Below are 25,347 nucleotides of genomic sequence, written 5' to 3'. Positions count from 1 at the left end.
GTCCTCAAGGTAATCCCTCTTCTCCATCAAAATGCCCGGTGTACGAGACATCAGGTACGTGTGCCGCTACCCGTGCCGCGCGAGGACAAGCCACTTACGCGATTTCTCTCATCACAGCGCGGAGGCGTTCATCGCCGCATACGCATCCCACCTCAAGCGTTCCGGCAAGCTCGAGGTACCCACCTGGGTAGACATCGTCAAGACCGGCTCCTTTAAGGAGCTCGCACCATATGACCCGACTGGTACTACGTCCGCGCAGGTGTGCACGCCTTCCGCTCTCCAGGTGCTCCGTGACTCTAACGTGTATGCACTAGCTGCCGTCGCAAGACACATCTACCTCCGCAAGGACGTCGGCATCGGTGCCCTGACCAAGCTCCACGGTGGCAGCAAGCGGAGGGGCAACCGCCCCTCGCACCACGCAGACTCCTCCGCGTCCGTCCAGCGCAAGATCTGCCAGTCGCTCGAGAAGATCGGCGTGCTCGAGCAGTCGGAGAACGGCGGCCGCCGGATCAGCCAAGACGGCCAGCGGGACTTGGACCGTATCGCGACGGCTGTAGTTGAGGCGGCGCGGGAAGAGGACGAGGAGGAGGAGGAGGAGGAGGAGGAGGAGGCCGAGGAGGAGGCCGAGGAAGAGGAAGAGGAGTAGATGTCTCCTTCCTGCTAGCTGTGCTCGAGTGGGTTGGTCGCCAGCACGTCCGGCGACACTGCGTGTGTATCCGCATGACTCCACGATTTCTCTACTGGTATGCCGCATGCGAATCATCAAAATTAGGCATCGTCACCTAGCGACATACTCTCTCGTCTGCGTGCCATTCACAGAGGCGGTTCTGCCAATTGTCGTAGTACCCTTACACCCCTGTATCTCAACAGTCATTGAAAATGCGAATCCACAGGTAGGCTTTCACGGTGTCTAAGTGCTATCGTCCACTTTGCCCGTTCCAACGACGTATTACAGCAACATGCTGAGTATGTCAGATCTGCTCATTCGCTACGATAGCAATTCACCGCGTAACACAAAGATTGTCTCACCACAAATGACCTGTCTTGCAGCACACATCATGAGCGGATTGAACTTCTCGTCTCATTGACAACTGATCTATGACTAAGTCCTCTAGGATCTATTCAAGCAGTACCTGCACTAGCGGGCACCTATCTTTTAGACAATTACTCTCCGCTCCCTCCTCTACTCCGCGGCGCCACCGCATGCGAGAGCACAAGAACAGGTTATACTACAAATCGACGACAGTGTGAGACGACGACAGACAACGGCGGCGACGAGCGGAAAAACACGCGAGGAGCAGGAACTCTACGCGTCCTTCTCGAGCTCGATACCAGAGTCGCTGACATTGTTGTCGGTGAACACCGGGCGGGCCTGTGCAAGGCCGCGCGCATCCTTGTAAAAGACGATGTCGCCCTCGTCCTCGACGAACTTGCACGCACGTATACGCGGTACATCTCCGACCAGCCGCCAGGACGGCCCTTGAGGGGCACGAGGCCAGCTTGCGCGAGCCGCTTGCGGAGCGCGTCCGACGCCTCCCACGCATTGTAATGCGGGATCTTGGACGCGACGTGGTGTGCGACGTGGGTCTCCGAGATACCGTGCGTGAGATGCGCGCCGAGCCAGCTCATGATGCTGCCGCAATCGCCGAGAAGGTCACGGTCGAGCGTCGTGAGGGCGCCACGGGGGAAGGTGAACTCGGGAGCGCGGTAATGAGGGAGGATGGGATCGGTGTGCTGCAGGAAGGTGATGAGCACCAGCCAGTGGTTCACCCTATTGTAAACATACCATCAGTCGTTAGGCTACTCGATACGAATTCGCAAGGCTCACCAGAGGTAAGGCACAAGATAAACACGGAAGACCTCCACGAAGCCATAGGCGTAGATAGCCCAGCACACGGCACCGAACCAGAGCGCAATACCCACGTCGGAGATAAGGATCTGGTCACGGTGGTGAGGAGCAAACATCGTAGCCGAGGGGTCCAAGTCTTCATGTCGAACGTTAGTATCGATGACAAGCGACGAACAACACCTCGCTACTCACGATTGGTTCCCTTGGGATACCTCTTCTGGCCAGATGCATTGAGCAGGATGTACATCCACCATCCACCTAGCTGTCAAGGCACCCTTAAGCTCATACCTGTACGAAGTCATCGAGATCTGCTTACCAAGTAGGTAGCCACACCAAGAGATGCACCAATAGGAGAGTCGCCAACGGCTTCCCAGAGCTCCTGCTTGACTTCCTCAGTCACGGACGAGCCATAGATATCCTCTCGCTCCTGATCGAGAGCAGGCAGGCCAATCTGCGAACGCGTTTTAGGCACATAAACCTGGTCTTGCGTCATGTGTCCGGTCGAGGCATGGTGCTTCGCGTGTGAGATACGCCATGAGTGGTAGGGGACACCAACGCTAAATTACAAACCGAAACGATCACATGTCAGTGCGCGTTCCGTGACAGTCGCAACCTATAGCGCAGAGAAAAGGCGTACGCAGAGTGAAGGAACCAGCCGACGGTGTTGTTGAGGGTCTTGGACTCGGAAAACGCCTGGTGACCGCACTCGTGCGCGAGGACCCAGATACCGGTGCCTACAAGTCCGTTCGCTAGACTGTAGAGTGCCCAAAGGGAGAACCGGGCCAAGGTGTAGAGGAACGGATTTGGGAGAGAGATGTGCTCGGGAGTTATCCACGCATCCGCAAAGACGGTGACTTTGTAGATGCAGTAGATGAGGACGAAGTCGTAGACCCTACACGCGCACATACGTGTCAAGACGAGCAAGATTGGAGACAGCGGCACTACTCACACATAACTCATCGACCTGACCGCGGACCTCTTGTAGCAGTGCGCCCTACATAAGCGAAGTACTGTGAGTGTCTATACAACGGCAGGACACGTCGCAACGTACGGAATGGCGGACAGCAGGTCCTTGACGGTGAGGTCAGGGATGAGGAAAGGTGTCTGTTCGACGGTGATCCTCTTCTGGGTATTCTCCGTGGCCATGGTTGCGGGTGGACAAGGAGAAGGAGGACCCAGTCGTCGGATCGCTGTGCGGAAGGGCGAGAGGCAAGGGATGGGCTGGGAGGATCAAGTTTTTATAACATAGCGACACGGTACAGAGCGGCGCTTGCCGGGCCCACTTCTGTTGGGGCAGCGCGTCTTGGCGCTGGCGCGGTGCCTCCTCCAGCATCCCGACCCCCGTACGCGGCACAGCACATGCTCCAGACGACTCCGACTCCAATCCAGCCCTCCCGATTAGCCCAGCGACATCGTCAAGCCCGCCGTCGCCCCGCACTCTTGCCTTCGCGGCCGCCCCGCATTTTGGTTGCAGTAATCTCTCTCGATTCCACGTGATGATCGACTGGGCACCCATCAATCCTGCATCAATATTTCAATCCTCAGTGTCTCGTACTTGTCTTAGCAGTGCTGTCATGCAGGCATATACATATCCCAAAGCTGCCTAGCTCGTCCGAACGGTAGCACGACGCCCACTAGAGGCGATGTCCATTCCGAGTGTATCAGTCTTGGTACCGCCATCCTCAGGATCCGCGGGCGAAAAACTCTCAAGGGTGTACTTCACGTCAGGTGCGCGATGCATGCTTACTCTATCTACCGACCGCGACGGCTGCCGCTCGGTGCTGAATGTCGCAACATACATCTAGTAGGAAGACTTCCCACATAAGTACTTCCCAGGACTTGCATCTCATTGGGGACATCTTCCATCGACACGGAAAATATCGTGGAATTGGCAGGCATCAATGCGGTTCTAGCCGTACGTGCATACTGGCTGCTTCCACTCATTCACTGCGACTCGCAAGCGACGTCAATGTGCTGCCGGTTGCACACGTAGATTGTGTTCTTGCCACTTACATAGTCTCCCGAAGGCAAGCAACGTGCGTAGCGCCACGGATCCGTAAAAACACTGCCACTGAGTACTGAACATCCCAAGTCTTCTTGCCTGACCGTAAGTACGCTCCGAATGCGATCAGACGCTCGACTACTATATATACAACATGCTAAGCCAAATTGTACTGTAGTGTGTGGGGATGGAATGCGATACACTCAAGAAGGCCAAAACGATAATACTATAGTCCATGCGCGAGTAGCTCAAGCCAATGTTTGCAATCTATCAGCAAGATTCTCCAAGAACCCAAACGCGTCTTTGGTGATCGTCCGCCCGTTGCTTTTGTTGATGACAGCGCCGAAGTCCACCACCATCTGCGCGAGCGCACGGTTGTTCTGCGCCCTGGCGACGCCCGTCCTCAGCTGGAGCAGCTTGTTCATCTTGACATAGCGTGGCTCCTGCCCCGGCACCTGGTCTCCATCATTCGAGCGGGACGTGCGCATAGGCGTGATGTATACGGATGGGTCCGCGAGCTGCTTGTGGAGCGCGTCGAGCACCGCGAAGCCCTCTTTGGTCAGCGTCCGCGAACGGCTTGCTTGCAGCAGCTCCACGAACTGCTGCACTACCTTCGCAAGGTTCTCGTTGTCATGCGCGTCGCCCATGGCGCGTGCCAGCTTCGTGAGGTGCATCGCTTTGGTCATCCTCGTCTGCGATGGTGGCTTGCCGCGCGAGTTCTCGTTCGCGCTGCTGATGACGATGACATTCTCCTGCGCTGGCCCGAGCCCTGCGTCGTTACCGTTCTGGCCAGGCTTGTTCGCGTTCGTGTTCCGCTCGCCCAAAATCCGTCTGTCACCCAATTGCAGATTCGCGAGGTCTTGCAGGATGCCATCAACTGTGTGCGGCGAGACAGGTCCTGGCCGTCTGGGAGAGAGGGCATGTATTGACGGCTGCACGACAAGATCAGAAATTGATCGATAGAGACCGGAGGCACAATGCACTTACCGCAGGTTCTGGAGGAGGCCAGACGAAGAGCGAATTGTCAGGGAAGCCGTTCTCCTCCGCAAGCTCGCGAAACTCGTTGATCCAGAACGCGTAATCGGGACAGTCCGCGAAGTGGAGCCGCCGGCAGTATCGAAGAAAGTCCTCGAACTCAGCGGGAAGCCCTTTGCAGAGGTCCTCCGGCCGGGCGTCGCGCTTTTCGCGCTTGAGCCGATTGTGGGCGGCGTCAGTTTTGGGCACGCCATTGCGCGTCCAGCTGATTCCACCAGGAGTGAGGAGATGGATGAGCATGAGCGCGACTGCTTCCATATCGTCTCTCCGCGAGGGCACTAGGGACGAGGTCCGGTCAGACATGACATTCATATTGCCCCCGACGCTTGAACGACTAGACGCACCCTTGCCCCTACAATGAACGCCCACGGAGGTGAACCAGTAATTTCCGATGAAATCGCGCTTCTGCTTGCTATCGGGTATGTGACGTCCCGTACGCTGGTCGATGTAGAACTTGGAGAACCCGAAGTCGATCATGTAGATCAGCCGGTCGTTCGGCGGCAGGCCGACTACACAGTTCCCGAGTTGAATGTCTCTGTGGAGGATACCGCGCGAGTGCATGAATTGAATGCGCTCTATCTTTGGGTGCATGAGGCGAGTTGCAGGGGCGCAGTAAGGCATAGTTCACAAGGGACCATATGATGAGCCCGGTGATGCGGGAGAGGAGGGTGGACTGACCACTTGCATTGCAATGCAGCACACGCTGCGCAGGTCCATAACGTTCCTGTCACTCCGACGGAAGAGGGATTCAAGACTGGGGCCCAGGAGGTCTATGGCGAGATAATCAAACTTTCCCTCCACGCCAGCGGCCCATAGCGTGGGCATGCCGGTACCACCTTGGAGCGCTGGGTAGAAGGTGCGTTCATAGAGATTGGTAGGGCATTCAGCGTCAACAGGCTGGAGCTTCACGGCGACCTGCTGCCGCGTATGGAGGTGGCTTGCGCGAAAGATAGCGCCTGATGGATGGTAAGGCGTTATGAACGCGCCTTACAGGAAGCTAGTGCACTAGCATACCTGAAAACCCTTCCCCAAGTTTTTCATGAAGCCACCAGTTGGCGATATAATACGGATATTTGATAGCTTCTTCTGGCATCCTGGATGTGCTTTACTGAAGCGAACGGTGTCGCGATCAGGGTGATGGGGGCGGTGTTCGGACCACACCACGAGGTTGTTGGGATGGAGGGAGCCGGGAAGGTACTTTGGATGTAGGGTAGACTCAATGCATGCAGCCGGAATTTCCGAGAGTAATAAAGGGTGGCTTTAGGAGGGCTGCATACACGCGCTCACTCAACATGAACCGCGGGCGACAGGCGCGTCGCACGAGGTGAACGATCACGTGTAGAGCGCGTCTTGTGCGTGATCGCTGGGCCCAAATAGGTAGCGTAGCGTGTTCGGTGGAAGTCATTGTGTCCGCGTCTTCCACTTTGCGCTCAACCTCGACGGGGCCCGAGAAACTATGTAATCCCTGACAACGTAATGGCTCGCTGCGGTGGTCTGAAGTAAGGCGTGTGTCCATCTGTCGTTGACTATGCTCATGATGCATGATATTCCTGTCGTTTGCAGTCGCAGCTGCCAGTTGTCTGAGCGTGGGGTTGTTATCACAGGTCTCATTTTGATTGGACTACATGAGTCTACATCCACCGCTCGGCACAATAACCGGCATGGCTATGTGCTGCCTCGAGGTTGGACCTGGCTCGAATTGGGCTCGAACGCTCCTCTTCATCCTCTCCGGGTGCCTGACTCGGGCCTGACTTGCCTCCATGGGCGAACACTCATCCCTTTGCAAGGCCACGTGTCGTAAGGTCTCCTTTCCTTTCACGAGTGCAGTTGCTGCGTCGCGTTGTTTACACGCCAACGGAGACGTCTTAGGCCGACCTTGGGCAGTCAAAACTTCTCGTTGACGACCGCAAGGTCGACCACCCATGCTGTTCCTAGGCAGTCTAGGCCCTCATGCTGAGGTTGTGCGGCCGCTCGAGCCGATGCTCTGCCGGGGAAGGCTTTCTGGCGCGTCGCCCGAGGATGGCGCTCCGGGACGAGTGGGCATATGGACACTAGTTGTTTAGACTTTGACGGACCCATCAGTCTGCTGCAACTGGTCATCCGACGCGGCCTTGCAAGACACCTCAGCTTTCTGGCAACCCGCGATACGTTTCTAGTTTCTGTGTGACGGGTGCAAATACCGCACCATCATGATCACGCCCAGTACTAGTGCCACTGCCACAGCAGGATATGGGAGTTGGCTGTGCCAGGGGCGCACAGGCCCGGAGGAGGATCGATACAAGTGTCCGCTGGGCTGCTCCGATTCGTGGATCACGTCTGATCGATGCCTCTTTCCGTTCTCGGCCGCTTGTTGTCAAGCCTCCGCTCCTGCTCCGCTCGGCCAGGCCAAATCTTCCAGCTGCTTTGTTATGGCATTGCGCCGTCTATTTTGCCCACGCGTTTCATGCGGGCTTTATTGCGCAGCTGCATACTATAAAGACTCCTAGAGCCCGGCGGCGTCTCAGCATTGCGCCCCCGTCCCGCTCGCCGTCCCTCCGGGCTGTCTCGCAGCTGTCCTCTCTTTGAGTCTTTCGCCTTTCCGCTGTCGTTTCTTCTGGGATATTTATACCCAATATGTATTTTCACGCGATTACTTCCTTCCTGGTTCTCGCCTCGCCCATTGCCGCCCAGCAGATCTACGACATCGTGCGTACCACGCGTTTCGTCCGAGGTTCACTCGCGCTGACCATGACGTGCAGTGGTCGACTCAGTGGGACCGTAGCACCCTGTTCACGTACACGAACCTGGGTCCTAATGGCGAGCTCAACTTCACGAGCGATTCCAAGTCGAACTCGGCGACCATCAGCGTGGACGACACCACGCTCTACCAGGACATGGTTGGCTTCGGGGCTACGTTGAGTGCGTGCGGTCGTCTATTAATAGCCCATCAGACTCTGACCTCGCTTCTAGCTGATTCTTCGGCCAAGCTTCTCAGTGAACTGAAGGTACGTTGTGTCAGTGCAGTTTTGTAGGCGTTTATGAACGCGCTTCCGTCAGTCCTCGAACTCGGGCAACTACTGGAGTATCCTGAACTACCTCTTTGATCGTAAGCATGTCCGTTCTGCTTCATTCGCCCGCCCTTGACACGCCCTCAACAGCCACTGACGGCGCGGACGCTGCCGGCTTCTCTTACATCCGCGTCCCCATCGGCGCGTCCGACTTCTCCGACACTGCCTACAGTCTTGATGACACGAGCGGCGACACCGGTCTCAATGACTTCAACATCAACGCAGCTCCCTCGTACTTGTACGACACCCTTACCGACATCGCGGGCATCAATCAGTACCTCAAGATCCACATCGTGCCCTGGTCGCCGGTGGGTCTTCGTTCTGATCGTGCCAGGTATCGGCGTTGTTGATGCATGCCGCGCACAGCCTGCTTGGATGAAGGATAGTGGCACGCTGCTCGGTGGTAACTTCCTCTCCCAGTACACCGACAACTGTGAGCCTGCATCGCCAGTCGCTGTGACATGATGGTCGCTGATGCTACCGTCAATCTGATAGATGCGAGCTACCTCCTCAAGGCCTTGCAGGGGTACCAGGGCAAGGGCTTCAACATCTGGGGGATCGGCATCCAGAACGAGCCGCAGAACAGCGACACGACGTACCCGACGTGCGCCATCTCCGCGTCCCAGGAGGCGGCGATCGGCACGCAGCTGCGCTCGCTGATGAACGACAACGGCTTCTCGAGCACGCTCATCGTCGGATACGAGCACAACTGGAACGACGCGGGCGAGTACCCCGTCACGCTCATGCAGGACGCGCCGAACGCGTTCGCCGGCGCGTCCTTCCACTGCTACTCCGGCAGCGTGAGCGACCAGCAGACGTTCGAGAGCGCGGACCCGGACAAGGCCGTGTACTTCACGGAGTGCACGGGCGAGTACGGCAGCGACTGGTGGAGCGACATCAAGTGGTACATGGACAACATCTTCATCGGCGCGCCCAACTACTGGGCGCAGACGGGCGCGATGTGGAACCTGGCCCTCGACGGCAACGGCCAGCCCATGCTGTCCGGCACCGACAGCTGTGGCACGCCGTGCCGCCCTGTCGTTACGATTAACAGCGATGGCAGCTACAGCTACAATCAGGAGTGTGCGTGTCATCTGTTTAGGCAGTCTCTGACTGGTCGAAAATGCTGACTGTGCTGTTGTGGGATAGTCTACTCGATTGCTCAGGCCCAGAAGGCGATCCTCCCTAAGGACGTTGGCGGACCCGTTGGCCAACGCATCTCTTCGACTGTCAGCGGCGACCTTAGCTGGGCTCTCCTCGCGACTGCGTATGTCACGAACCGCAACAGCGCGAGCGACTGGCCGAGGTACAGTCTTGTCGTCTTGAACTGGTCAGTCCATGTGTTCTGAGTACCCGGCTTCCTTCTTACCTTGGTTCTTGTCCACAGGGATGACAGCTCGTCTACCACTTGGAACCCGCAGCCGGTCACGGCGACTATCGAGTTCCGCGGTAACTCCGTAAGTAGCAGTTCGCCTCTGCACGGCTCTGATGACGATGTCTGATCGCCTCCTCTGTCGGTGATCGGTCTTACAGGTCTCGTACACCTTCCCTGTCGGCGTGACCACTCTCTGGTGGTACGGCTCGCCGAACTGATCCCGCGCACGGATCCTTCTCCCGCAGGGTGCGCGTTGCGCGCACTCATTCACCTTCTTGACGGCGTGGCTGCGTCGACGCAGCCACATGCCCCCTCGCATTCCTTTCGTCAGCTGCGCTCGTTCCGGCATTAATCGGTAATTATCAGTGCTCCGGCTCGCAGACTACTGCTGTGCGGCGGCCTCGGCTGGCAGAGGTCCTGGTGGCGATGGGCCTCGCTGGGTGAGGTTCCCCGCGCGCATGGTCTGGCTTCCCGGCACTCACTCACTCGTCTACTCTCACTCGGTCGCTATGTGTGCTGCATTTGGTCTAGGCTCTGGTTGTCTCTCTGGTTATAGGCGATCTCCCCCCGTTATTGTCTGGGCTGCTCATCGCTGTTGTGTATGCCTCTAGTATACTCGTTACGACCCTTAACGACTGTCTGCACCCCAACGCCATGTGTGATGGGCCTCAGCGAAGGTTGAGTGTGAGCCGAACTGTTGTTCGGCCCAGCGATCGGAAATACGGTAGGGTTCTATAGGGTGCTTGAGCGAATGAGTGAACGGTGCTGGTGGGTACTTGGGTTCTGAGGATCCTGTGTTAGGCAAGGCTTCCGCGATGACCCAATGCCAAGGTGCGCAGGTTGCCAGCAAGCTTCGGGGATAAGCTGACCAGAATCCATCCTAGTTTCAATCGTGCTCACGCGCCTCCGCCCGGATGCGGCGCTAATGCGGACATGCGTGTGCGGCGTAAGTCGAACGTAACATCCGTGTTATTCGTGAACCGCCCAAAGAAGAAGTCGACATGCCGTAAGTGGCAAGTTCTCTGGAACACGAAGGGCTGGCGCAACCCAACGCCAACGCGACAGACTGTCAGCCCGGAGGCTGGCGAAGAGGGCGCCGGAGGAGGCGGGGCAGCCGGCGGCGGGGGCTGACATGAGGGTGACGTGCCGGCCGGGGCTGACAGCAGCGGCGCAAGTTGAACATAAGGGGAGCGTCGGGGAGCCCGCCGCTCTCCACCTCTTGCGTTCCCCGCCCACCAGCACCACCCGTCACCATGACGGGCACGGCAGCCCCCGACATCATCAACGTGATCTACCTCGCCACGCTCCTGTATGTCCTCCGCGTCGCCACCGGCCTTTCCGTCCGCACCTCCGTCCTCGCCGCCGCCGCCCTCGGAGTGGTCGTCCTCGCCACCTGCTGCTCGGACCTCCTCAGCAAAGTCGTCTTGGACTACGCCTGCGCAATCGGAGCCGTCTTTGTCGCCTGCAACTACCTCCTCGACACCCAGCATCTTCCTCAGCCACCGACCATTCAATGGCAGAGGCTCGCTCTAGGCCTCTGCCGTGCACTGGCTGTCGGACTTGCCACGGTGCTCCGCAAGTTGGCGCGCCTCTTGGTTGTTGTCTCCGTCGTCGTCTTCAACGCCTTGCTCTGGGGTGCTGCCATCGTCGCTCTTAGGATCTTGGCCCTTGTCGACCCCGCGTATCCTGCACCACGCCACGCCCGCATAGTTCGCATCGTTCTCTGCACCAGCGCAGAGTTCGCCCGCTCACTGGCCTCGACCTCATCGACCGGCCGTGTCGACCGTGTGATCACAGTTGGAGCCTCGGTGGCTTGTCCTCTGCAAGATGTCATTCAGACTGTCTCTGTCCAGCGTCGTCGTCCCCTCTGGCGCCGGGCACTGTGGGTCGCTTCTTGTATCCTCTGCCTCCTTGTCCCGACGACCTTCCTTGCCACTCTCACTCGCAGCGGCTTGGACGCTCTCCGCGGTGTCTCTCGGCGTGCGATCGCTTCAGGCCTCGACACTGCGATCAGCCTCGCTAAGTCGGCGGCGGCCAAGTTCCTCAATCTGGCGAAGCGCATCCGTGTTCGCTTCGTTGAGGCAAAGTGTCTGCTTCCGGTCGTCACCGTTCCAATCGGCCAGACGGCGTGCGATCTCACCCTGAACTGGTTTACGATGACACTCAAGGCCCTCAACAGCGTCAACCTTCGTCGCGCTCGCTTCCCGACTGACTGGCTGAAGGTGCCGCTGGCGAAGTTCGGTATTCTGGGTGCTATTATCCAGGCGAAGCTCTCCGTGCTTCAGTGTCAACTCTGCTCGGTGGTCCTACTGTCTCTCACCAGGTCTCTTGTGGCCGGACTGAAGTTGAAGTGCTCGCTCCCGGCTGTGGTTCCCTCATTCGTTCCAATCTGCGACCTCAGCTGTCGTTGGGTCAAGGCCCTCCAAGCGGCTTTTCAGGGTGTCGGCATTCCTCACACTCTGCTCCCGGCAATTCACCTCGGGACGATCGCAGCCCAGTTCAACATCCCGGGTGTTCTGGCCAAGACAACCGCTCTCTTCCATCTTGTCACTGGTCCCGTGGTCACGGTGAAGAGACCTCTGCCCAAGGCTAAGCGAGGCAACGGTCTTGATGCAACAAGAGTCAAGCGTGTGCTTCCAGTCATCGTCCCTCTGATGGTCCCAGCGTTTGAGTTCAACACACGCTGGGTCAGGATGGTGCACGCAACCTTCGGCGTCCTTGGCATCCCTCGCAGTCTACTTCCCACCGGCTACTACGGGATGATCAGGACAATGGCGACTCGTCTCAACATACCTGGTGTCCTTGTTCAGGCTATCCTCTCGGGAGTGGTGCCTCTTCGTCCTGCTGGTCCCTCTGTGTTCTGGAGGCCTCTCTTCACGTACACCCCGGTGCAGCCCCGTGTCATCGCCTCCAAAGCGAAGTGCGTCTTCCCGCTTGTCATGCCTTCGAAGACCGTCGTCACGGTGTATAATGGTGCTTGCGATACTCCTACCCAGCTCGCATACCTCGCCCCTCGCCAGTCGCACAACCCCAACTCTGTAGAGACGATGCCTCTGGCTGCGACGGCCAGTGAGCCTGCCTGCCCACTCGTCGTGGCAACCAGAGTCAGACGTGTCCCTTTCGGTCCAGCCCGGCCTGTCGTTCCCGTCCAACCTACGTGCTACTCGATCCATCCACAGTGGGTGTGGGAGATTCGCAGCGCCTTTGTTGCTTCTCAGCTCCCGCGTACCGTGCTCACGATCGATGGATTCCACTGGATTGCCTTGCGCTACTTGAGGGTTTCTGGTGCCCTGGTTGAGCTCGTGGTCGCGCTCGGTCTGGGCTTGACTCCCGCTGGTACTGCCATCTTCGCCCCTGTCGATGCTCCTGCCGCTACTCCCGTGGTGGAGTTGGACTCCGGTTCTGCCCTGGTTGCTGACAACCATGTCTCCGTCGTTCCCCAGACTCCGTTGGATCTACTTCGGTGAGTGATAACGCGTTCTCGTCTGGAGGTTCCCCGACGCTCATACCTCCCCGCAGAATTGCCCTTCGCTTGACTGTGAAGCTCACCGACGGCGTCCTGGAGTCGGTGACTACGGACCGCATCGTGGCCCTCGATGCTCCTGTCAGGGCTCCACAGTCGGTCTCTGTGCAGCTATCTGGTGTTCGCTCCCTGGTCAAGCCCGCCGGCTCCCGCGTCATCGCCGTCAAGATCAAGAAGCGTGTTCCCTTCGGCCCTGTCAAGCCTGTCGCTCCCGTGCATCCGGTGCGCTCGATTCCCCCAGAGTGGGTGGCAATCCGCAGCGTCTTTGGTCTCCCCCAAACTCCGCGTACCCTGCCCACTTCTGGCGAGTTCTACTGGTCCGCACGCCGGTACTTTGGTACCCCTGGCACTCGGATCGTGTTGACGATCCCCGACGGTCTCGTCTCTGCGTCCTCTGGTTCTGGCATTTCCTCTGAGCAGCTTCGCATTCGCTTCCGCTCTACGGCGACTGCGTCTATTGCTGCTCCTGCCTCTACCACGGTCGATGAGTCGGACCCTCGATCTGCCCTTGTTGCTGACAGGCATATCAGGTCTGCCGCTACCCAGACGTTGTTTATCTTCCTTCGGTGAGTCGACCCCATTCGTAGTATTCTCTTCGGGGCGCTGATGCTTTGTTACAGGATTGTCCATCGGCTCTGTCATCAAGAAACCGACTATGCGACTCCGCTCCTCGAATCGCCGTTGGTGCTGACGCTCACGGACAACACGGACGATGTCGCCCCTCTCGGTGCTCCTGTCGAACCCGCACTCCTGGTCCCTGTTCAAACTTCTGGACCCAGCGCTGCGATTGAGGGGCCTCTTCCGACGGACAAGCCCGTCCGCCCCCGCGTCATCGCGATCAAGGTCAAGCAGCGCGTCCCCTTTGGCCCGGCGAAGCCCGTGGTCTCCGTCCAGCCTGTGCATCCCGTCTCTCGAGAGTGGGTGCAGCAGATCTGTAACGTATTCTGCCCGCCCCAGGTCCCGCGCTCTCTGCCGACGTCGCATGGGCTCTACTGGATCACTCTGCGCTACTTTGGGACCGCTGGTGCCCTTCCGCACGGTCTCACCTCCGCGTCCCCGGTCTCTCTGGAGCAAGTTTACCTTCGCCTTCGCTCGGCGGCGTTCGCCCACTCTGGCCAGCGCTCTGCTCTGGTTGCTGGTCGGCGCCGCTTCGCTGCTGCCCAAATCTTGTTGGTCTTCCTTCGGTAAGTGACGTGGTGGCGCCCTGTACATGTACCGGTGCTAATGCTGCTCCACATAGACTCGTCCTTGGCTTCATCGAGAGCACCGACGCGACTCTGGACCTCGAGTCCCCGTCGGTGCCGACGTCCAGGGACGGCACAGTCAACTCTCCCGCATTCGGTATCGAACACGTCTCTTCAAGTCCTAGTCCCGCGTCTAGAGTCGCGGAGGATTTGCAAGCGGACACGAGCACCGAGGGAGAACTGCCAGTGAGCAGCGAGAGGAAGCGCAAGAGGCACCCGCGCGCGCGTGGCGGGAAGAAGGTCCAGGCGTCGAAGACGCGCAAGATGGAGAGACAGGCGCTGGAGGCTGAGAAATCGGCACAGCGGGCTGAGCAGAACGGTGAGTCGAAAATGTCGTTTCTGTGCCCCTCGTCAGACACTGAGTGTCTCCGTTCTTTGCGGTGGTAGACGGCGTCGACAAGAACCAGGCGGCGTCCAGTCCAACGGACGCAGCCATACAGAATGGCAACTCAGACGCAAGTGGGAGCAACATTGGTACTGGCGGCTCGACCCGGAGGCGTCAGCCCACTCGTGGTCGTCAGACTCGTCGCACGGAGGGCAAATCCGAGGGGGCATCCGCGCAGGATGGTTCCAGCGTCCAGACTCAAGGTGGACGACGGAACCGCGGTACCGGCGCCGACGGACTCGGCGCCGGTGCGATGCGCATTGCCAACGCCCACATTCGTCAGGCGGTGGGCTCGCAGTTCGTGCAACTCCCCCCTCTCCGCCTTGGGACACCGAGGACGGCCGCGACCGACGAGTTCGCTGCCACTGCATGAACATCAACGACCTAGTGACCATGACAGATCCATGCACTTGGCGGACGTCTGGTGAAGACGACTGATTTCTCACTGATTTCTCCGTGTACGATACAGCGGACACTGTCTCCATCGCACAGTGCCTCCACATTCTGGGGTTTAACATCGACAACATACTACTGGCATAGGACAACTGCTCGACACACTGGTCACTACGATTCAATACCTACACACAATATAGACTACCTGCATCCCGCACAGACTACTAGTACCCCGCATCACACAGACTACTTATATCAGTACAGCCTACCTCTATTTATGGTTCCGTATTTATGGATTTTCATGACCACATTTTGACCGCACTGCTCTCCGCCTCTAAGGGACACGATCGAAATGTGTCCAGTAGGCGAGCGTAGTCAAGAGGTGTTCCGACATAGTATATTGAAAGCTAGAGAACTAACATGGAGTACATATACAACAGACAGATGGATCTAATACAGAAAATGCGACGAGGACGGATTGCGGGAATACACGATGAGATATGCCATACCAACGCACTCGATACTCTAGAACCCGAGAAAGACACATCAGCCAGAGCACATGACGCAGGCCTCCTTGTTCTCCAAGGAGCACATCAGCTTCGCCTGCTCGAGCTCACGGTCGCGCTGGCGTTGCAGGGCTGCCGCGAACTCAGGATCCTGCTCCGCCGCCTTCTGTGTTCGCTCGTCGAGTGAAAGTGCCGCCGTGCCATTGGCGAGCTTCACATCGTCGGAATCGGACGTGACGGCGCTGGCGACGGAAGGCGAGGGAGGGTCGGAGGACAAGGAAGGAGTGACGGGTTCTTGCTTGATGACCCTGCTGGGGGTCGACGGAGCAGGGACGACAGCAGCCGCTGCAGCCTGCTTGTTCCCCGCCTTCAGCGCGGTCTGGTCGACGGTGAACTGGATAGCCTGCGCAGCCGGGCGCGTCCGCAGGTAGTACATGCCCGTCTTCAAGCCCTTCTTCCAGCCGTAGAAGTGCATGCTCGTCAGCTGACCCGTCGTCGGCGACTGCAGGTGAACGTTGAGACTCTGGCTCTGGTCGATGAACGCGCCACGATCGGCAGCCATGTCCAGGATCTTCTTCTGGCTGATCTCCCAGACGGTCTTGTAGATCGCCTTGATGTCGTCAGGGATGCCAGGGATGTTCTGCACCGAACCGTTGTTGCCGATGATCATGTTCTTCATCTGGTCGTCCCAGAGGTTGAGCTCAACGAGCTCACGCAACAACCAGGGGCAGACGATCTGGAACTCTCCGGCAAGGACACGACGAGTGTAGATGTTGCTGCAGACGTAGCAAGATCAGCAAACGGCAAGCATCAGGCTCAACGCGAAAGGCACCTCGTGTATGGCTCGAAGCATTCGTTGTTACCGAGGATCTGACTCGTTGACGCCGTTGGCATAGGTGCGACGAGCAGCGAGTTCCTCAAACCGGTCTTGGCTACCTTCTCCTTCAGCGTCGCCCAGTCCCACAGGTCCGTGGGTGTGACACCCCAGAGGTCATACTGCAGCTCACCCTTAGAAGCAGGGCTACCTTCGTACGTCTCGTAGGGCCCGTCAACAACTGCGATGTCGCTGCTCGCCTCGACCGCGGCGTGGTAGATGGTCTCCGCGATCTTCTTGTTGAGCTCTCGCGCCTCCGGAGAGTCGAAGGGCATGCGAAGAGCCATAAACGCGTCAGCAAGACCCTGCACACCAATGCCGATGGGGCGGTGGCGCATGTTCGAGCGACGCGCCTCTGGGATCGGGTAGTAGTTGACATCGATGATACGGTTAAGGTTGAAGGTGACGACCTTGGCGATGTCGTGTAGCTTCTGGAAGTCGTAGACCCCATTCTCGACGAAGGCGGGGAGGGAGATGGATGCAAGGTTGCAGACGGCTGTTTCATCGGGGGAAGAGTACTCGATGATCTCTGTGCAAAGGTTCGACGACTTGATGGTGCCAAGGTTCTTCTGGTTGGACTTGGCTGTGGTGGAGGTTAGCCACATGAACTCCCGCGATGTAGTTGCATTGGCTCACCATTACATGCGTCCTTGTACAGCATGAAGGGGTTGCCAGTCTCGATCTGAGCGTCAAGGATAGCATACCACAGCTTCTGGGCATCGATCGTTCGGCGAGCACGGCCTTCACGCTCATACCGCTCAAAGAGCTGCTCGAACTCATCGCCCCAGACCTCGTGAAGGCCGGGAGCTTCGTTGGGGCAGAAGAGCGACCACTTCCCGTTGGCCTCGACACGCTTCATGCTGTAATGAGATCAGCGACCTGCGCCACATCGAACAAGACGAATCTCTTACAAGAGATCGGGGATCCAGAGGGCGTAGAAAAGGTCGCGCGCGCGGACTTCTTCTTTACCATGGTTCTTGCGCAGGTCAAGGAACTGGAAGATGTCGTCGTGCCATGGCTCCATGTAGATGGCGAATGCACCGGGACGCTTGTTACCGCCCTGGTCGACGTAGCGGGCAGTCGCGTCGTACGCACGAAGCATGGGTACGATACCGTTGGAGTAACCGTTGGTACCCGCGATGTATGAACTAGAACGCCATGGTCAATTCCCGAGTAAATGACAATTAATAGGTCATGCATACCCAGTAGCACGGATGTTGTGGATGTTGATGCCGATACCACCAGCAGTCTTACTGATCATGGCACAGTTCTTGAGGGTATCGTAGATGCCCTCGATGGAGTCATCCTTCATGCAGACGAGGAAGCAGGAGCTGAGTTGCGGGTGAGGTGTACCTGCGTTGAACAGCGTCGGGGATGCATGTGTGAAGTAGCGCAGAGACATCAGGTTATAAGTCTCAATCGCCCTTTCGATGTCAGCACCGTGTATGCCGATGGCGACTCGCATAATCATGTGCTGAGGACGCTCGGCGATGCGCCCGTCGAGCTTGAGGAGATACGAACGCTCCAGGGTTTTGAAGCCGAAGCTGCGCAACATCGTCAGAGGCGCACTCGACATGTGCAGACAAGCTTACAAGTTGTAATTGAAGTCACGATCATAGAGAATGGCAGAGTCGAGCTGCTCTGCATTCGCCGTTACGATCTCGTAGATGTCTTTCGCGATCAAGCCCGCTGGCTTGCCGTTTTTAGGGTTGACTACATGACAATCAATACAGTGGTAGAGCACGAGGACGAAATACGTACCATAGTTGTACAGGTCGCTGATGACAGCGGAGAAGTTTTTCTTCGTCTCTTTGTGGAGATTAGAGACTGCAATACGCGCGGCAAGGATAGCATAATCAGGGTGCTTAGTCGTTTGATACGCGGCAGTCTCAGCCGCGAGGTTCTAAAGGCACTGTTATTTCACGGCACATCATGCAGACGTAAACCTTACGTCAAGCTCTACTGTCGTCACTCCTTGGTAGACACCGGCGATGACCTTTTGGGAGATGCTGGTCACGGCGGTAAGTACAAAGCCAGCGATGCGGCAATCGTCGTACTCACCCAATAGGGTCAACGTGTTCTTTGTCCAGACCATAGCATAGCTTGCTGATCCTTGCGGTGATCTGGGACGCGGTCAGGGGGGATGCACGCGACGTAACGACATGTAGAGCGCGTACCTTGTCAAATTGAACGCGTTCTTTACGTCTAGACCGTACATAGAGTCAGTGGGTGTGCTATGAGACGCGTCGCTACGCGTCTTGGAGGTACATACCCGTCTAAAGGAAGTCGCGTCAGTCATGCCAAGACGCGTCGAATGGCCGGAAAAGTCTACTCACCTCGCTTGAAGACGAAAGCCATCGCGTGTGTGTCGTTCAGAGTACCAAGGGACGTGAAGGTATGTGCAGGAGGGGAGAGGGGGGAGGAGCGGGTGGTGGTAGGAGGATGAGAGGGGGCAGACGCGACGCGATCTCTTAAATTGAACGCGCTCCTGACTAAGCACAGCCAAAAGCGGAAGGCATGTGAACGCGTTCAACGCGTCGCGACGCGTTGTTTGTGCTTGTCATCGACGCGCTTCGCAGCGTGCACCTCTCATCGTGAGCTCCCTAGCTATCAGTCAGCTTCCCGTCGAGTCAGCACCGAGTCAGCCGCTGCGGCCCCGATTACACCGTCCGGTTCACGATGCCTCAACCACATCAGTTCTTCCACGGAGGACAGCCGCAGTATGCGCCTCCTGTCCTCCGCGCGCCATCGCCGTCTAGCTCGATTGGGACAGAGTACGGCCCCGACGAGACGTCTTTGGAGGACAGAGACCTGGGTCAGGAGGCGTTCGAGAGGAAATGTGAGGACAGGTTGCGACTCAGGCAACCGCGTCCGGAGGAAATGCGAGCGATGGAGGACCCGCTCATCCGGCCCCGCCCAAAGACCGCCACTGAGGAGAAGGGTCAGCCTGTTAGCCATCCTGCATGTCATTGTGCTGAGACCCCTTTCCCCGTTTACAGTCATGTTTGAGGTCGTCATGAAGAGGCTGCATGATCGCGTCAAGCAACTCGAGGACGACGAGCTGTTCGAACAGATGCTCCTCCGCGGGACGCAGATTGGTCTTGAACAGCCTTCGTCGGACGACGTCGACAACATCATGCGCGGTCTTATGAACGCCTCGGTCGAGGCACCGCCAACTGCCAACTCGTTTGCGCCTGCGACGCCATGGAGCCCTACACTTGCCCCCATCGCGGGTTCGACTGGAGGGAACACGGAGTCGAGCGCTGCTACCGCCGGGAGGCGACCCGCGCGCAAGGGGAAAAGCAGGAAAACATGAAAGGTGTATCCATTCCGGTTCCTCTGTCTGGTGTAATGGTACTCTAATTGTACAATGTTGTAGCATCCTAACATAGGAATGTACCGAATGTCATGCCGGTGCGTGTAATAGTCAGTAACTATCACTGTGATGGACTCCCGGAGCACGTCCACGGAATTCTAGTCGTGTCGCGTCGAACGTTAGATGAAGTAATCTGGCAGCAACGCCTCGATTTCCTTTGCCTTCTGATCTATCTTCTTTCGAGCGAGCTGTCTGCAATCGTGGTGCATATAGGTCGCCGAGCCCCACCGATCCAGCTCTTTCCCGACAGCTTTGAGACGGCCTGGGACATCCGCCATGCCGACGTCAAGCACCGCCTCGCATCTCGTCTTCTCCTTCCAGAACTCCAGCCAGCTCTGCGAGCAGCCGTGCTGGTGCCAGGTAGCCCCGCACGTAGGCGCATGGTCGAAGGAGAGGGGATGTCTGCGCATAGACTCCCATGCAGCGGTGAGCCGGTAGTACCCCGACAGAAGGCGCAACTTCTGCTCGGGTGACATGAGTAGTTCGTTGTGTCTGATCTGCTCCTCCTCCACGCTGGGTTCCTCTTTGGTCTGTCCAAGAGCGTTTGCTGGGGCAGGCGACGGCGCCGGCGAGAACGAAGGGAACAGACTGCCCCTCTGAAGGATCTCCATGTATGCGGCGCCTCTCAGCTTTCGCAGGTCCAGTTCGTCCGCGAGGCTCATGGCGAGATACGCATAATCGATGACCTGGCGCATGCGCTTTCTCAGCAGATTGCTCATGGTATTGAGCAGCGCGTCGTGCCCGCAGGCCTGCGCGAGCCGGATCAGGCGCGAGAACAGCTGCCCGGTGGGGGTAAAGGTGACGTGCGGCGCGCGCGAGAGGTCGTAAGGGATCAACGCGGGTAGCCCAATGTTGGGTTGCTCGCGAACGACGAGGTCGTTGACGGCATCCAGGGCCCAGGACTCGACTGATCTGAACGAGTACTTGTTCGACAGCTTGGCAACGTCCAGCAGGCGGGGGAAGTCGGATGGATTCGAATGCACAGCCAGCAGTTCATGCGGTCTGGCGGGGCAGAGATCTGTCACGCAGTGTCGAAGACGCAGCAGACAGGCTCACTGACAGTGCGTACAGTGCCCACAGAAAGTTTCGAAACTCCGTGATCGTGTCCCCTGCGAGGTACACGGGATTCTCGTCGCAGGAGCCTTCGGCCCCGTCTCCAGCAGATGGAACAGGCAGCGCAAACATGGTGCTGAACATGGAAGAGTCTCTTGAGAGCATGGTACGATGAACCTGAATAAGCGCAAATCAGGACGATGAGGTAGTGACACATGAATATAAGGACGGACATTGAAGAGGGTGTCCTCTACCCGGAGGATGCAGCTGCCATCCGCGAAGTAGTATGTCTCGTCACGTACGGGGTCAGACCACCGTGGGTTGTGGAGCTCCTTCGCAACCTCGCAGTCGTCCAACTCATCATCTAGCCGTGCACGCTTCCTGCTGCTGGGCGAGGCTGAACGGCGAAAGTCGAGTCGCTCCATCCTAGAATCGGTGGGCGTCATGAAGCCGTCGCGACTGTCTGAATCCATGCAGCGGCAGGGCCTGAAACAGAAATCGCGCACGAATTTGAAGGACCTGGACGAGGGCAAGCCGCTGGTGGCTAACGCCGCGCGCAGCGGCGTTGCGAGCTCGGCGGGAGCGGCGGCCCGCTAGGCGTTCGGCGATCGCGAGTTGCTGTGGCATCCAGATTCCAAGTGGCGTCAGCGCCGGGCACATCGGCGGTGCCTGCCTGCGCATTGCCATCTCGTAACTGCAACATGGATCCCCGTATATATAGCTCAGAGCAACTTGGCCACCATCTTATCCACTCCCTTCCATTTCCGACTCTGGGCCGTGTGTGTGCGAAGGGATCTCACCTTCGCACGCCATCTAACTTATCTCTCGGAGAGACGAATACTTCGTCCGAGCAGTTCACAGTCCTCGTACCACGAGCACTGGCAGCTGTCTGACTGAGTGACGGTCGCTGCAGCCTTCAGATACCTCCGACTCCAGCTGCCAGAGGTGTGACTCTTGCCGTAAGGACAGCACTTCGAAACAGTCTACACGGTCCCCCCTGTTGAATTGCCACTGGACGTCGAGTGAATATGCCTTTCGGAACGGTGCAGCTGAACGATGGCAATAAGGTATGCTTGCGACCGGTGTACCTGCTACGCGCTCATCCACGCTCCCAGATGCCAGTCATTGCGTTCGGGACGGGCTCGAAGTGGAAGGGCCAGGTACGCTGAAAGCGACACGAGGCGAATGGAGAGCGATTCTAACGTGTCGGCCCAAGGACGTCACGGACTATGTCTCGGAAGCCATAGAGGCGGGGTTCTCCCATCTCGATACCGCGCAATGTGAGTCCTCTTGTTGTCCCCCCTGTCCCGCGTTCGTGACGTATTTGAAGTCTACCGCAACGAGGATAGTGTCGGTGCCGCCATCCGTCAGACGGGTCTCAGCCGCTCGGAACTGTTCGTCACTACCAAATGGTCTGGCCTGACAAGTATCCGTGATGCAGTCGAGTCCAGCCTCGCCCAGGTGAGCACACTCGTTGCTTGAGTTTGGATGTGGTGGCTTAGCTGCACTGTTTCTCAGCTCGATCTGAAGCAGGTCGACTTGTATCTCATCCATAACCCCGCATTCATCAAGGACCTGGAGAAGGACTGGAAGGAGTTCGAGAGGATCAGGGAAGACGGGCTGTCAAGGTGCGTGCCTGATAGCCCCGCGCAATTGATGTCCACAACCCCGAGCACGCGTTTCCAGGAGCATCGGCGTTAGCAACTTCGACATCACGCTGCTGCGAAATCTCTTGCAGACAGCTCACATCAAACCCGCTGTCAACCAGGTAGGCTATATGAATCTCAGGAGGCGCCCGTGCTTTTAGCCTGAGACGACCGCACCTCAGATCCTGTTGCACCCCTACAACTACGCTGAAAACAAGGAGCTCCTTCAGTACTGCGCTGAGCAGGGGATCGTGGTGGAGGCATACAGCAGCCTGACGTGAGTTCCCCGTTGCTAGTCGGGGACGTGAGACTGACTGTACGCGCGGGTGGGCGTCTAGGCCCATTACACGATACCCAGGTGGTCCAGTAGTCAAGGCCTTGCGAGGGCCTGCGAGGAGACTCGGCGCGTCGCCCGTGCAAATCCTTCTTTCTTGGGTCAAGGCTAAAGGCGCCGTCATCGTCACGTAAGATCCACTATCGCGTCCTCTCGTGTAGGCGGCTCACCGGCTTGCAGGACAAGTTCCACCAGAGAGCATATGGACGAGTACCTTGCTGTGGGCGACCTTCGTGCGTACTCTGTTGCTCACTGCTGCCCCCGCGGAGACTCATATTAAAGCATTCATTGCACAGCTGATCTGACGGACGACGAGATTGCTGCTATTGACGCCGCTGGGGCGAAGGGACTGCCTTCGTACCAAATGGGTGACAGGCTCTGCATCTTCTTCCTGTGTTTCCAAGTCATCTGTCTCTTACTACTACTGCACGTCTGCGGTTGGATACACGTTCCTTTCTTCGCATAGTTCCATTTATGACCATTGTCAATAATTATTCTCACTGCAGGCTTTGCCGCCTCGCCCCGTAGCTAGATGTGTGACTAGCCTATGGTTTATACTATTTTCCGTCGCTGTAGTCTCCTCAGCGCCGGTCGACGACTGACGCACGAACTGCATGAACATGAGGATTTGGGCGCGTCAGCCTCTGACGACGTAAGTATGTAGCCAAGCGTCTATCCGTATCACGGACGGCCATCGCTATGCTGTCCCTATAATAGCAGGGGCTCGAATTCGGCGCACTGCCCTGTCCTGGTCTCCGCTGCAGACCTTACATAAAAGCCGGCAAGGCGCCTTATAAGCCCTGCAACTGATCTTCGGCACCCTGTGTGACTGCGGCGGGTCGACCAACTGCGGTACACCGAGCGGATCTCAAGCCACTCGGACCCACACACGTTCGGACTCGGACACAGACCATACGGGACGCGCCGTGGTATAAGGCACCCCGCGGCGGTCGGCTAGCGCGAGATGGACCACGACCAGGAGCACCTCCCCCCGGACAGCCCGCTCATGACGATGTCGCACTCGTTCTTGCACGACGAGATGCTCAAGCTGTCCATACCGGGCCCCAGCCGCGACCCGACGTACTACATCGGCGATGGAAACACGGTGTTGTTGGTGGATAATACGCTGTTCAAGGTGTGTCTCGTCACGCAGTCCTGTATCCACCACCCCCTGTCTATGTCGATGTGCTGTGGATGCCATGCACGGCCTGACACCTTCCGCATTCGACCGTGTAGGTCCACCGGTCGATCCTCATGAAAGACAAGTCCGCATTTGAGACGATGTTCCAGCTGTCAACGGAGGCCGACTCGGCGCGCTCCGACTGCAGCACGACCGTCACGGAAGGAGAGAGCGACGACAACCCCATACGATTGCAGGGTGACACCGGCGACGAGTTCCGCGCACTGCTATGGGCGTTGTACGCACTGTGAGTGGCCCTCGCTTCCACGCTCGTACGCTGGGTCGTTGAAGGACCCCCGTGTAGCCCGCACGAACTCATGTCAGCCACGTCCTCCGACGCGAACTGCACGATGCTCGTCAACCTCGCACGCGTCGCGCACAAGTACCAGTTCCGCTCCATCGAGACCTGGGTGCTCAGCGCCGTCCACAATTACTACTCGAGGCCAGGCGCGTTCGACCCAGTCCCGACCACCACGCCGCCCACGCTTCCCCCCGCAGCGCCGGCGAACGCGCCGCCTTCACTGGAGCAACTCACAGAGCTCGCCGCGCTCTGCGAGCGGTCCGACCTGCTCGACCTTGCGATCGCGCGGTGGAAGAAGCAGATCGGCGAGGGCAAGGACCTCGCGCTCGCGATCATCATCGGCGAGCGCCTCAGCCTGCGGCCCATAGTGGGCCTCGCGTACCACGCCATGATGCTCAAGGGCCGCGCGCACTGGGAGACGGAGTCGACTCTGAGTCGCGACCAGCGCGTCCGCTTGCTGAGCGGGTATTACGCGCTGACGAAGATGTGGGAGGCCCTCCCGGGGCAGCCGCCGCCGCTCTCGCACACTGTGCGGTGCACGAGCAACCAGAGGTGCAACAAGGCGTTTGGGCAGCTGTGGAAGGCCGTGCTGGAAGGAGGGTCCGATATTTTGCCTGGGCTGCAGAGGGAGGACGTGCTCACGAAGCTGATGCTCGCGGAGAGCACGATCAAGGTGTTGCTAGAAAATAACGGGCATGTTCTGCTCGGGCAGCCGGTGGATGGGTTGCCGACGTGCAAAGAGAGCGCGTTAGTGGTGACGGCGTTCAAGGTACGGGAGTTCAAAGATTCGCTGACCGACTACTTCATGGACGATGTTTGAGATGGCTATGCATGACTGTCTCCCGTACGAGCACTCTACTTCTGTGATATTTATGTGATGCACCTTGGATTGATTACCTTGCGACACCTCCGCTATCATATGTTGTCCCGTACCATGCTGATATAGTTCCAAAATTGTGTAGTATAAGTAATTATGTAGCATGGTCGTGTGTACTTGTGCATGTACCATCAGTCAGCAACGCAACTTGATTGGTCTCTAGATATCGCACTTCACGGTTCCTTCTCACATGTCACGATCGTCTTCTCCGAGTATCCTTCTGTAAGTATACTGAGATCATGCCAGCTGATAAGAATTGATAACGACGCTGTCTTTCTCAAGTTGAGTCTAAGTTCGCAGGCCATCTGTCGCTTCCCGCATCCTGCGACTGCCCTACACTGTTAGTC

The 25,347-nt window shown here is 58.0% G+C and overlaps 10 protein-coding genes across 10 annotated transcripts; 6 read left to right on the top strand and 4 right to left on the bottom strand.

The window, feature by feature from the left end:
* Positions 1 to 31: 31 nt before the first annotated feature.
* On the top strand, positions 32 to 646 carry B0H18DRAFT_1081833 (uncharacterized protein; the record flags this gene model as incomplete). Its single annotated transcript, XM_048031449.1, has 3 exons — positions 32 to 54; positions 118 to 242; positions 315 to 646. 3 exons carry the CDS (start codon positions 32 to 34, stop codon positions 644 to 646), a joined length of 480 nt encoding a protein of 159 aa, XP_047899460.1.
* Positions 647 to 1,060: 414 nt separating this feature from the next.
* Positions 1,061 to 3,141, bottom strand: B0H18DRAFT_1091813 (delta12-fatty acid desaturase). The gene is made up of 8 exons (XM_048032303.1): positions 2,901 to 3,141; positions 2,799 to 2,843; positions 2,487 to 2,741; positions 2,166 to 2,406; positions 2,042 to 2,111; positions 1,829 to 1,985; positions 1,441 to 1,771; positions 1,061 to 1,420 (listed from the first exon to the last, which is right to left on the bottom strand). Exons 1-8 carry the CDS (start codon positions 2,993 to 2,995, stop codon positions 1,307 to 1,309), a joined length of 1,308 nt encoding a protein of 435 aa, XP_047899459.1. The 5' UTR covers positions 2,996 to 3,141; the 3' UTR covers positions 1,061 to 1,306.
* An 805-nt stretch (positions 3,142 to 3,946) lies between these two features.
* On the bottom strand, positions 3,947 to 6,159 carry B0H18DRAFT_312099 (CK1/CK1 protein kinase). Its single transcript, XM_048037511.1, has 5 exons — positions 5,901 to 6,159; positions 5,565 to 5,842; positions 5,231 to 5,465; positions 4,839 to 5,164; positions 3,947 to 4,783 (listed from the first exon to the last, which is right to left on the bottom strand). Exons 1-5 carry the CDS (start codon positions 5,977 to 5,979, stop codon positions 4,100 to 4,102), a joined length of 1,602 nt encoding a protein of 533 aa, XP_047899458.1. The 5' UTR covers positions 5,980 to 6,159; the 3' UTR covers positions 3,947 to 4,099.
* Positions 6,160 to 7,182: 1,023 nt separating this feature from the next.
* B0H18DRAFT_972128 (glycoside hydrolase superfamily) lies at positions 7,183 to 9,958 on the top strand. Its single transcript, XM_048043849.1, has 10 exons — positions 7,183 to 7,571; positions 7,625 to 7,784; positions 7,836 to 7,870; positions 7,923 to 7,971; positions 8,024 to 8,241; positions 8,300 to 8,366; positions 8,429 to 9,016; positions 9,083 to 9,263; positions 9,321 to 9,390; positions 9,467 to 9,958. Exons 1-10 carry the CDS (start codon positions 7,500 to 7,502, stop codon positions 9,524 to 9,526), a joined length of 1,500 nt encoding a protein of 499 aa, XP_047899457.1. The 5' UTR covers positions 7,183 to 7,499; the 3' UTR covers positions 9,527 to 9,958.
* Positions 9,959 to 11,917: 1,959 nt separating this feature from the next.
* Positions 11,918 to 15,207, top strand: B0H18DRAFT_312051 (uncharacterized protein). The gene is made up of 5 exons (XM_048037510.1): positions 11,918 to 12,771; positions 12,828 to 13,397; positions 13,452 to 14,015; positions 14,072 to 14,394; positions 14,463 to 15,207. Exons 1-5 carry the CDS (start codon positions 11,963 to 11,965, stop codon positions 14,831 to 14,833), a joined length of 2,637 nt encoding a protein of 878 aa, XP_047899456.1. The 5' UTR covers positions 11,918 to 11,962; the 3' UTR covers positions 14,834 to 15,207.
* Positions 15,208 to 15,225: 18 nt separating this feature from the next.
* B0H18DRAFT_972111 (ribonucleotide reductase alpha subunit) lies at positions 15,226 to 18,767 on the bottom strand. Its single transcript, XM_048043848.1, has 12 exons — positions 18,570 to 18,767; positions 18,541 to 18,544; positions 18,411 to 18,438; positions 18,295 to 18,356; positions 18,185 to 18,242; positions 17,995 to 18,136; positions 17,826 to 17,946; positions 17,436 to 17,777; positions 17,145 to 17,381; positions 16,870 to 17,093; positions 16,192 to 16,816; positions 15,226 to 16,135 (listed from the first exon to the last, which is right to left on the bottom strand). The coding sequence occupies exons 1-12, from the start codon at positions 18,589 to 18,591 to the stop codon at positions 15,400 to 15,402; spliced, it is 2,601 nt and encodes an 866-aa protein (XP_047899455.1). The 5' UTR covers positions 18,592 to 18,767; the 3' UTR covers positions 15,226 to 15,399.
* Positions 18,768 to 18,912: 145 nt separating this feature from the next.
* On the top strand, positions 18,913 to 19,549 carry B0H18DRAFT_1113540 (uncharacterized protein; the record flags this gene model as incomplete). Its single annotated transcript, XM_048032964.1, has 2 exons — positions 18,913 to 19,174; positions 19,233 to 19,549. The coding sequence occupies 2 exons, from the start codon at positions 18,913 to 18,915 to the stop codon at positions 19,547 to 19,549; spliced, it is 579 nt and encodes a 192-aa protein (XP_047899454.1).
* B0H18DRAFT_972108 (uncharacterized protein) lies at positions 19,541 to 21,313 on the bottom strand. Its single transcript, XM_048043847.1, has 3 exons — positions 20,896 to 21,313; positions 20,670 to 20,839; positions 19,541 to 20,611 (listed from the first exon to the last, which is right to left on the bottom strand). The coding sequence occupies exons 1-3, from the start codon at positions 21,133 to 21,135 to the stop codon at positions 19,729 to 19,731; spliced, it is 1,293 nt and encodes a 430-aa protein (XP_047899453.1). The 5' UTR covers positions 21,136 to 21,313; the 3' UTR covers positions 19,541 to 19,728.
* B0H18DRAFT_972104 (Aldo/keto reductase) lies at positions 21,314 to 23,249 on the top strand. Its single transcript, XM_048043846.1, has 10 exons — positions 21,314 to 21,729; positions 21,778 to 21,822; positions 21,879 to 21,942; positions 21,993 to 22,123; positions 22,181 to 22,290; positions 22,349 to 22,430; positions 22,491 to 22,585; positions 22,647 to 22,772; positions 22,823 to 22,875; positions 22,939 to 23,249. Exons 1-10 carry the CDS (start codon positions 21,691 to 21,693, stop codon positions 23,106 to 23,108), a joined length of 915 nt encoding a protein of 304 aa, XP_047899452.1. The 5' UTR covers positions 21,314 to 21,690; the 3' UTR covers positions 23,109 to 23,249.
* Positions 23,241 to 25,273, top strand: B0H18DRAFT_972097 (uncharacterized protein). The gene is made up of 3 exons (XM_048043845.1): positions 23,241 to 23,777; positions 23,879 to 24,069; positions 24,127 to 25,273. The coding sequence occupies exons 1-3, from the start codon at positions 23,607 to 23,609 to the stop codon at positions 24,941 to 24,943; spliced, it is 1,179 nt and encodes a 392-aa protein (XP_047899451.1). The 5' UTR covers positions 23,241 to 23,606; the 3' UTR covers positions 24,944 to 25,273.
* Positions 25,274 to 25,347: the final 74 nt, after the last annotated feature.

The sequence above is a fragment of the Fomitopsis serialis genome (assembly GCF_022376445.1).
Source record: "Fomitopsis serialis strain Sig1Antser10 chromosome Unknown B0H18scaffold_3, whole genome shotgun sequence".
NCBI classification, from domain to species: domain Eukaryota; kingdom Fungi; phylum Basidiomycota; class Agaricomycetes; order Polyporales; family Fomitopsidaceae; genus Fomitopsis; species Fomitopsis serialis.
Note: the sequence above shows the minus strand (reverse complement) of the source record. Positions and strands in the feature narration are given on the sequence as shown.